General features: G+C 40.8%; 1 protein-coding gene across 1 annotated transcript in view; it reads right to left on the bottom strand.

Moving 5' to 3' along the window:
* Nucleotides 1-11,531, bottom strand: part of Ccdc175 (coiled-coil domain containing 175) — an 81,724-nt gene that overhangs the window by 7,063 nt on the left and 63,130 nt on the right. The window contains exons 16-19 of the mRNA XM_029566687.1: nt 10,184-10,336; nt 7,067-7,169; nt 6,541-6,584; nt 5,000-5,174 (exon numbers count right to left, since the gene is read on the bottom strand). Of these exons, the coding sequence (XP_029422547.1) occupies nt 5,000-5,174; nt 6,541-6,584; nt 7,067-7,169; nt 10,184-10,336 (475 nt within the window). The remainder of the gene's footprint in view (nt 1-4,999; nt 5,175-6,540; nt 6,585-7,066; nt 7,170-10,183; nt 10,337-11,531) is intronic.

Raw genomic sequence — 11,531 nt, 5'->3', positions numbered from 1 at the left:
AAACCCTGCTGTTAGGGTTGTAGTTTCTCCATGTCTGGATAGCCCTGAGGGGCTCGGCACCAAATGGAAAAACTCCCCTTTCCAGCAGGGGGCCTCCTGCTCTCTTCTTGGCTCACATTGAAGTGCCGCCAAACACAGATGCCTTATCTAAAACATGACCTTTGGCATAGTTACCTGGAGTAAAAACTACTCCCAGATTTTTTCTATATGATAATCAGGCATTGTCTGATAGTCTGGAAGATAGGAGCCCACTGTCACATGTAAATAAAGCACACTATGAGCACCTATCAACTGAGGCTTTTGCTACTGCCTCCACACTATAAATTCTCTAGTTTTCCCACTAATAAACGGAGCTGTTTCACTGCCTGGAGCTGTTTTTCACTGTGCCTGGAGCTGTGTCATTGCTGTTTCACTGCGCCTGTGACCAGCCTGTGATCAGTTTCCCCGGAAGAGCTGTCTTCCGTCAGTGCCCACTGGCCGTTCTGACCCCGTTCGCCGTTTCTGCTCTCCCTGCCCTCGTGGACCGGTGGCCAACGACCCGCGAGCAAAGGGAGAGCCTCCCGCAGCTGGCCTGAGCCTCCTGCAGCTGGCCCGAGCCGCCCTGCACATATGTATAGCTAAAGGCTACATAACAAGAAACAATGCCAGACAGGAGATACCTTCCTTTGAGCTGTTGGCCAGGGTGGCACAAGAGATTCCCAGACAGTAACCCAGTATAGAACTGGGAAAGTGAACAGCAGACCCCAATCTTATCTAAAGGAATATTGACAACTGATGCTGTTAGATGAGGAACAGCTGCTCTTCCTAAATCAAGGATCGCTAGATAGGCTGACTAGATTCAGCGGATGGACAAGCACTGGGGAACGGCTGGGGGCACTGGCAACACAGTGAATAGTAACAGGGATGACAGAGTATATGGGCTCCAGTGGGGGGGGGGCGTGAGAGGCTATAGGAGTGTGCCATTTGGGAAATGGGTATATAGATGAATAAGATTGTTTAGGATGTTCTGTATGATACACAAAATCAACAAATGAAAAAAATTATATTTGAGGAGGAAGCATAAAAATTTACTTCATGCTAGTTAGTAGAGGTGATAAACATTACCATTGAAATCTACCTGATGATTATATATCCATACTCAGGTTCTAAGGATCTGAGTGTAACTGACTGTGACTGTAATAATCAGATACATAGAGATTAGATATGCATGTGCAAACATCTAAGTGTTAGTAGCATTAAAAATGAGTCCGTATGAAACTATATTTTAAAATGAAATGGAGATCTTTTTTAAAGGTTAAAAACATTCAATTTTATGTCTTACAGGGTTTATACTGAGTTCAATATTGTATAGCTGTATTAATTCAACTGTGAACCTAAAAATTTACAGCCACTTTTAAAAGAGATGTATCTTTGCTCTGGAAATTGTTACTGAATGTATTAAAGTTGTAATGAAATGCTTCTTCTAATCATGTGGTTATTAAATAAGTGAAAAAACGTTAAAAAAAGGATTACAAAGGGCCAATAAATATGTTTAAAAGTGTTCAACATCCTTAGCCACTGAGGAAATGCAAATTAAAACTTTGAGATTACATCTGTCTAATGGGTACAGTTGCCAACAAGAAAGCAAATGGCAATAAATATTGCCAAGGATATGGGGAAAGGGAGCCCTTATCCATTGTTGATGGGAGTGTACACTGGTACGGCCTCTATGGATATCAGTGTGGAGGCTTCTCAAAAAACTAAAAATAGAACTACCATATCACCCAGCTGTAGTATTCCTGGGCATATGCTCAAAGGACTGACCCTACCCTACCACACGAATTCTTTCACATCCGTTTGCTGCTGTTCTGGTCACATTAGCAAGGAGAAGGAATCAGCCTACACATCCATCAACAGATGAGTGGATAATGAAAACGTGTGTGCACACAATGGAATTTTCTTCAACTGTGATGAAAAATGAAATGAAGTTTGTAGGAAAATGGATAGAAGTGGAAATAACAAGGTAACCCAGGCTCAAGAAAACAAGTACCACATTACCACTTCCATGCAGATCCTAGCTTTTAATTTTTATGTATGTGCATTTGGGTGGGAGTGAGTGTGGGTAGAAGACAAGAAACTAGAAAGAAGCCCATGAGGGTGGAAGAAAGCTTCAAGCGAGGGAGCTGGGAAGGGTAATAGACCACATATACTAAGAGAGTGAAAGGGGGTAGATAATGGGGGCAGAAGGGTACAAATGGGGCGGGGCTTGGAGCAGGTGGGGTGGGAGGATCCAGCCCTTAGGATACTGACTTGCATTGTAGACAATTGACTTGCCCAGGAATCTTCACAACACTTTTAACATCTGGAAAAATGGCAAGTAACAGAATATAGGGAAGAGTTGGAAATCAAAACTAACAGGCTTCAGGCATCAGTGTCCACTTTCCCCAAGGTCCATGAGTTGGTGATGCTAATGACAATGAGACAGACGTTTTGAATATGGTACATACAGGCCAGTGCTCTCCAAGTTATTTTACACTTCTACCTATAGTCATATGCCTTAACTTATATATTAATAATTTGTATTTATCTATACATTGATAGGGTTGCAATATTAACATAGTCAAAAATAGAAATTTAAAAGAATGAGGAAACTGGATATAAAAAGAATCTTTAATCTTTGCTCCCTCTGTGGAGGCTGATTTTTAGAGACCATCCATCAGTTGCTTTAACATTTTAATCTATGGTCTAGAGCCTAACATCAGAGCCTGCTCTTAGCAGGCAAGCCTTTAACTACAGCTAGAGAAGCAGGGAGTGTACCAAGAGAATCAGGAGACAAAGTAACTCCTACTGTGAACTGCCTGACACTTAGACCTGAGTGCAATCTTTGAAATACTGCTTGATCTACCATGGCAGAGGTGGCTGTGCCCAGCAAGGGAAATGGGAAGAGCAGCCAGGCTTCCAGGGCTGCTTATGCACACACACATACAGTGAGTTTCACCAGGCTCCTGCAAAATCTCAGAAAAAGCTTTCAGCGGAGGAGAGGGCTTACCCAAATTCCTCACAGGCTGTGGAAACACCGTTTCTTTTGAGACAGGGTCTCCCTATGTAGCCCTGGCTGACCTGGAACTCTACCTCGGAGTGTTGGGATTAAAGGCATGTGCCACCATGTGGGCAAAAGACTTCCTTTTTTTTTTTTTTTAAATTTTAAATCAGTGAAGCCTCCAGAAAACAGGTTGTACCCAGCTCTGAACTGCTCTTAACCGTCTCACTTTCCCTCATTTTAGTTTTATCCCATTTTACTTTTTGTAAAAAAAGTTTCATTCATTTTTGTTTTATGTGTATGAGTGTTTTGCCTGCCTGTATGTATATGCACTTTGTGCATGCTTGGTGTCCATGGAGGCCAGAAGAGTGCATCAGATCCCCTGGAACTGGAGTTACAGTGGTTGTGGGCTGCCATGTGAGTGCTGGGAACCAAACCAAAATCCTCTCCCCAGAGTCGTAAGTGCTCTGAACCATTGAGCCATCTCTCCAGCCCCCGTGTCACTTTCTGTTGCCCACCTTTAAACAATTGAATGGTGATGCTTTTGAAAATAAACCCTCCAGGAGCTGTCCACTTGCTGTGTGTTTCACTTTCATTTTGTCACTCTGTCTCCTCTCCATTCTGTTCTTCCTCCTTCCAGCTCACTGGTTCTGACCATCCAACTTTCCCAAGTGACTCACTGGGACTTTAGGCTGTACCTGTGCAAGGGTTTCCCTCCATTTCTCACTGCAGTTCTAATCTGGACAGAGTTTCAGGGCCATGTCTAATGTGACATAATTTCTGGGACTGAGGGTGGAGTAGGTGACTAGGCTGTTTGCTCCTGAGATACATGTATTAGACAACAGTTGCTATTTTTAATGCAGAATTCAGCTGAGGAAGAAGAGGGAAAATTATATTTTTTTCCTGTTTAAGAATGCAGAAGTGGGCTGAAGAGATGGCTCAGTGGTTAAGAGCACTGGCTGTTCTTGCAGAAGACCCATGTTTGAATCCCAGCACTCACATGATAGCTAACAACTGTCCATAACTCCAGTTCCAGAGAATCCAGCACCCTCTCCTGTCCTCCATGGGCACTGCACAACATGGGTGCTCTTACACACATGCAGGCACAACACTCATACACATAAAATAAAAATAAATAAATCAAGAAAAAAATTTTTTAAAAGAATGCAAGAATTGGGCCAGGCATGGTGGCGCACGCTTTTAATCCCAGCACTTGGGAGGCAGAGGCAGGCAGATCTCTGTGAGTTCAAGGTCAGCCTGGTCTAGGTATTGAGTTCTAGGACAGCTGGGGCTACAGGGAGACCCTGTCTCAAAAAGACCGAAAAAAAAAAAATGCAAGAGTTTAAAAAGAGCATCTCTGTACAGGTGTGGTGGCTTGCACCTATAATCCCAGCAATCAGGAACCTGAGGGAGGAAGATCTTGAGATCAATGCTAGGCTAGACTCCATAGTGAGATCCTGTCTCAAAAAAATCCTCTAGACAAAAAAAAATTCTCTAGACATAGTTTTTAAGTAATTAATTTTCATTGTGTGCATGAGTGTATTACCTGTATGTATCTAAGTGCATCCATGTCCTGCAATACCTTTGAAGGACAGAAGAGGACGTCAGATCCCCTGGAACTGGAGTTACAGTTTTTAGTTGCCATGTGGGTGCTAGGATTTAAACCCAGGTCTTTTGCAAGAGCAGTCAGTGCTCTTAACCCCTGAGCCCCTAGACATGGTTTTTATGAGAATTCAGTTAGTTATCTAGAAAATTATCTCAGGTGGGACACTTGACAAACACTGTTCTAACTTACTCAACCCACAAGTGAGTACACCTTTCATGGAGTGTTTGTGACATCACCGAGCAGAAATTATTTGGCATTGTGGTTTTTTTATTTTTTATTTTTTCCCGTGTTCTTTTGATGATCAGTCCCTGAGGAGGCCCCTTATGTCAGCAGCTATTTTAAGATAGCAAAATGTTTTCTATCATTAAGCTCACCAAGCCATAGTCTGCAAAGGTCTGTTCCTGACTCATCCTTGATAAGGAAGCGCAGTCTTTGGATGTCTTCCTGCAGCCAGGTGCTGATGCACTCGATTCTCTCATCCCTGTTCTGCAGCTTCTCTATCAGAGCACTGATTTCCTGCAAGGTCTTTTCGCCACTGCTCACCAACTCCTTAAAGGAATGGTATTTTGGGGTATGTGAATATAATTTGCAAACAAATAAATCAGATCATTCTCAGTGGGTTATTTCCAAATTAATAGGATGCATGCAAAAGTGTTATTAGTCATACAAAATAAATGTGAATGTGCCCAGCCACTTCACAAAGTTCTGCTAAAAAGGTCAGAAAAATGCATCACCAAACAAGAAGAGTGAGTGAGTGCTCGCTGAGCTAAAAGTGACTGATAAGGCCATGGCAGAAGAGGCATCAAAAGCCAGTCAGAGCACTGTCCAGGAGGGAGAGCCCAAGAGGACTGTGGGATTCAGGTAGGAGCTAAGTTTTACATTCCCAAGGTTATTTACAGTTTAGTCTTGGGCAAGTTAATTACATTCTGAGCTACCATAGCTTTATAAAAGACATTGTGTTAACAGCTCCTTTGCCCAGTGTTTTAAGGCTAAATAAGGATATGCAGAAGCTGGATTCAAATAAGCCTACCTGGAATCTAAAGTAAGGAGGGGAAGGAATGCTGTGAGTGCAGCTGGTAAAGCACGGTGTCTAAACTGACAGCTCAGCCTTGAAACCAAATGTTTTCTGTTTAAGTTTTAATAAGAAAAGGAAAGAGAAGAAAGAAGAGAGAAAAGAATGGGAAGGGAAGGAAGGAAGGGAGAGAGGGGGAGGGAAGAAGGAAGGAAGGGAGAGAGGGGGAGGGAAGAAGGAAGGAAGGCGATTTCTCTGTGTTGATCTGAATGGGAAATGTCCCCAAAGGCTCCAGTATTTGAACACTTGGTCCCCATTTGGTGGTGCTGTTTGGGAGGTCATGGAATCTTAGGAGGTGCAGGCTTGTTGGAGGAAGCATGTTGCTGGGGGCGGGCTTTGAGTGCTCATAACCTCACCCTATTTCCTGTTTGCTTTCTCTCTTTTGTTTGCTATTGAAGATATGAGCTCTGCTTCGCACTTCTGCCAGCATACTTCTCCCACCATGATGGACTCATCCTCCTGGAATTGTAACCCCAATAAGCTCTTCCTTCTATAAGCTACCCTGGTCATGGTGTTTTATCACAACAACAGAAAGCTAACTAATAACGCCATATAACGGAGTGGTAGTCTAAGTAGATAATTTCTTAAAGGATTAAAATTTCATAGTGACATTTGGCACAATGAATATGTTTTAGGATGTGTTGGTAGCAGCAGCTCTGACACCCTTCTGCAGCTCTGCCCATATGTGCATAAGTGCACATGAATATATTCTCTCTGTCTCTCTCTGTCTCTCTCTCTCTCTCTGTCTCTCTCTCTCTCTCTCTCTCTCTAGTAGGTAGGTGAACTCTTTTGGAAATATAATATGGAGACAACATATAAAACAACCTAAAATAAAAAACTCACCTTAATTGCCACCTGAAACTCTCTCAGCAAATCTGAATATTTTTCTGAAATACAGATTTCAAAAAATATAATGGTTACTGAAAAAGTATGACTATTTTAGTAAAACTTAGTCTATGATGCTGGGACTGTGTGGTAGAGAACCCACGTATCTTGGTTGCTTGAGAAGAGTGCCACGTGGAGTCAGGAACAGACATAACCTTTAAAAACCCGTCCCTAATGACCTACTTCCATCAGGCCCCCACCCCCACACTGCCTAAATGTTCCACAGCCTTCAAAATAATGCCACTAGCTCACACTATGAGCCTGTGAAGGACATTTTAGATTAAAATCATAACATGATACAAGGGAAATTCCAAATTCCATAATGATGAAAATGTTCGACATTTGCTATGGTGGGAGTGGTTGGAGTGGCATGTCTAGCTATCAAAATTCACTGACTGTAAAATAGAGCCATTTTATTATATACAAATTAATCTGATTCAAATAAGAAAAAAAATTTGTATGGAAAGACTGACACATAACTTACTGTGCTGAGCTATCAGTTGCCAAGACAGATGACCTGAGTCCTTCACGGTGCTTTCTGATTTTTCTCTGTATAGTTGTATTTGGTTCTTCAGGTAGGCAAGATGCTGAAAATGAAAGGTATGTGATTGCATTCAGTGGTCTGGTCACTGCATTTAGTCAGAAAAAACATCCATGCAGCCATTCATCAAACAAGCATCAATTCTTAGTCCCCACTGTTCTACTGTGTCTACAGGGAAGAAGATGGAGGATCCTGCTCACTCACTATTTTCAGTATCGAATGAGTAAACCTGGCATTCTGAATATGATTTGACGCAATAAGATGTTAAAAGGTGTTCTGCCTGAATGCATCATGTCCACAGGAAAAATATTTCTTATGCAAAATATAGCGATAAAAATTCTAATTCTTCTAGTAAACATTAGATATTATCTTTATAGGAGAAGAGTCCTGTGGGAGTCTTCCATAAGTGTATGAAGTTCCTTATAAGTTTGTATCGAAAGCTAGAGAATGCTGCTGCGTTGCATGGAGGGTTACTGAAGCTGGTGTGGACCAGTGCTCTTCAGAGCACTCTTATCTTTTCAAAAAGCATTATATTTACATCATTTTAATTCTACCAAACCATACACATGAGCTTTGTGGAATAATGCTTGACATTTAGTAGACAAAAACAAGGCATACAGAGAAGTGAAGGGATTTTCTTTGTTTCAGTGTTAAGACAGCATCTCCCAATAACCCCAGCTGGCCTGGAACTCACCAGACCAGGCTGGCCTGGATCTCACAGAGATGTGCCTGCCTCTGCCTTTAAAGTGCCACCACACCCAGCCCTGTGAAGGGATTTCCTTTAACACCTTTGGACTGCTCAGGGCTGGGCTACCCTTACTCAGAGCTTCTGCTTTAAATACTTTTTTTCTTCTCTAGCTATTAAAAATTTTTTAAAAAGTCTTGGTGTCCTTATCTATCAAAGGGATGTAATATATTACTCACCTTTTGAAATTATTATGAATGTCAAATGAAACAAGTCCCTTTAACAAGAAGAGTGTGCAACCCTTGGGATATATTGATGTAGACCCTGACTGTGGGGGCATTGCAGTTTAATGAGAAAAAGAATTAAAAAAAAAAAATTGCATTTACTTTAATCTTTCAGTTTACAAAGAAGCAATATCCAGCCTATGGCTTATGAGAAGTTATTCTCATTTATTTTTAAAATATTTTATTTATTTCTTTTTATGTATATGAGTATATTGCCTGCATGTAGGTAGGTGCACCCTTGTCATGCAATGCCCGTGGAGGTCAAAAGAGGGAATCAGATTCCCTGGAACTGAGTTACAGATGGTTGTCACAGATGGTTGTGGGTGCTGGGAATCAAACTTGGGTCCTCTGCAAGGGCAGTCAGTGCTCTTAATCACTGAGTCATCTATCCAGCCCCAGTTATTCTCATTTTAAAATGGGACAAGTTAAGGACAGTGTCTCCAATGGTGACAGATTCTAACCCAGGTCTTTCAAATGAGATAATATATAACTTTTGTTATTACTATCTTGTCACAGATTACGAAATAGGGAAATTAAGTATTATAACTATATATGCTTTGGCTTCAACAATTCTGAGTATCAGAATCAGTGGCATATATCTAATTAAATGTAGTACTCTAAAACATTCAAATGAGTAAATCTTAAGTGTAGATAGGTAAGCCTTAATCTTTTAAGATCTAACTCCCAAATTAAAATCCATAAATTTGAGACTGTAATTTTGGGGATTAAATAAAAAAACTTTTTTGCTGTAAAATTATCAATCAATATGATACAGATAACACAATTTCTTAACTTGGCAAAGAAAACTTAAAGTACTTAAACAGGTACTTTATAAAGGAGGATACCCAAGTGGCCAACAATGCATGAATAGATTTTTCTTAGTTGTCAAAGAGATGAAAATTAGTGGGACACCACTGCACACCCACTGGCTGGCTGCACTGAAACAGACAGTTTGGGTCAGGATGTGGGGCAACCATGCTCTCAGGAATTGCTGGTGGGAAGGGCATTTGGCACAATGCCCTTGGGAAACTGGCATCCGAACTGGCATGCCCTTGGGAAGATGTGAATCCCAACGAATTGGCAATTCTGATTAGGATCTATACCCAACAGAATTACTATGTCTGCCCATCAAAATAAGTATACTTGAATGGGTTTAGCAACATTCTTTGTAATAGCCAAGAGACACTCTCCAAGTACCTGTTAGTAGTAGAGTGACTAAATAAAAAGTATAATCATAGGATGGGTCACTACAAGAACTAAGAACAATGACCAGCTATACTCAATAAAGAGGAACCTCAGGGTCATGAGGCTGAGCAGAAGTCTGGATACTGTATCATTCTTCATATACAATGTTTGAAGCCATGCAAAGATAATCTCTGGGGTTAGAAGTTGGTAGAGTGGAACTCCAGTGGGGAGAGGTGTTAATGACTAGAGGAAGGTGGATGATTGGGATACCACTCAAGGTCAGTTTCAAAAGTTATTATCTTTCTTTTCTTTCATAACTACTACTGATCTGTTAGAAATAACATCTGATGGTTCTTTTTCAAAGGTGCTTTGGGCCAGGTTAGGTCCAGCTACAAAAGAAAACCTTAGATTAGATCCTTGCTAATGTCTGCTAGTCTAGCTGTTTTTCTCCAACCCAAACTCCACTAAGCTACCCCTCCAGCACACACAAACTTGAAGTTTAGAGACGGTTACTCATAGTTAAGCTTGTCTGTAAGGTCATCTGTCCTCTGATAAATTTAGAAATAAACAGGATATAAAACGTACAGACAAACTCATGGATGATTGTTGCTGAGAAAGTGACAGAGTGCAAAGTCCTAGATGGCATGTGAGATTGTAACCTCCAGGTGATCAATAAAAGGGAGGAAGGGCCATGCGTCCAGTGTTTATATACTAATACGGGGCACTCAATCAGCACCCTGTCCGTTCTAGGCTGACACTCAGCCTTGCAAGGCTATAAATAAAACTGCTGCACTGTCACTTTCCTGAATCTCCAGTACTCTGATTATGAAGTGAAGACCATGGTCTCTCACAGTCTAGGCAATCAATCAAAACCAGTATGAAAACTGAAGGTGCTCTTGAACTTACTTCTTTTAATTTTTTATTTTCCAGGATCAAAAGGGTTGCCTTTTGGTCATGTACACAGATTTCATTTTCTAAGTTCTTTAGAATTTCAAAATGTCCTCTGGTTTTTATATATTCTTGGTTTCGTAATTGTTTTAATTCTTGCTTCACATAATCCTGCCCAAACATAAAAGCCATGGTTATCTCATAGGATTCAAGGAGCAGAACATTTGTATTAGGCTGCCTAGATTACGGTCAGAACCAGCCTCTGCGTTCAGAGTCAGCCAGTGGACTGTGCAAACCTTCCAGTGAAAAAACACACAAGCCCCAAAGCTGACTCAAGAAGACACATCCATGGACTCTGGGAAGGTGGTCTGTGGACTTCAAATAAAGTATCCAAGACATGGACACACTTTCACAAAAGAGAACTTGCTTTGATTTATGAATAATTGCCTGGCAAAAATGAGGAGAAAGGAGAGGAATTTATTGAGATTTTAAAGGAAGATTTAATATTTCTGGAAGGAGAAAACATTACTTTATGGATATATATTTACTGTTTTTTTCTGAGACAGGTCAGGCTGGCCTCAGAACCCTCTGTGAAGCTGAGGATGGCTGTGACTTTCTGACTTTCCTGTCCCCGCTTCCCAAGAGCTGGTATTACAGGTATGTGCCACCATGTTCTGTTATGCAGTATTGAAGACGGAACCCAGGGCTTCAAACATGCTAGGCAAGCACTATACCAACTGAGCTATAGCCCCAACCCAGTTTCATAAAATTTATTTACTGTTTTTCCTACTGAATTCTCTATGAAACTCTGGGCTATTATACTGCTATAAACCTCATGGCCTTTATTCATTTTATAATCCTTACCTGGAACATCTTATTAAGAAATATATAAATGTGTGTATATATGTATATGTGTAAATATATCAAATGTGTATGTGATTAAAAATCACCTTTTGATATCAGGGCATCTCAAAAAATAAGATGTTTCAGCCTGGCATGGTGGTGCATACCTTTAATCCCAGTACTTCGGAGGCAGAGGCAGGTGGATCTCTGTGAGTTCAAGGCCAGCCTGGTCTATATAGGAAGTTCCAGGACAGCTGGGATACAGGGAGAGACTCTGTTTCAAAAACACCAAAAAAAAAAATAAAATAAATAAATAAAGAGGTTTCTATTTAATGTAATCAACTCACATAGATCATAGCTAACTATAGATTTTGCATTTTAAAAGGTAGTGGACACCTCTTTACCTGGTCCTATTTTGTTTTCTTTCCCACAATCTCTGCTACTGATTCTTAAAAAACACAATCTAATTCCACCTTATAAATAAGAAAAGTTAAGTCTCTTCAATGATTAGTGATTTTTTTCC

The sequence above is a fragment of the Nannospalax galili genome, unplaced genomic scaffold (assembly GCF_000622305.1).
Source record: "Nannospalax galili isolate Female #2095 unplaced genomic scaffold, S.galili_v1.0 scaffold336, whole genome shotgun sequence".
NCBI lineage: Eukaryota > Metazoa > Chordata > Mammalia > Rodentia > Spalacidae > Nannospalax > Nannospalax galili.
The sequence above is the reverse complement of the archived record's forward strand: the minus strand, read 5'-3'. Positions and strand labels throughout refer to the sequence as shown.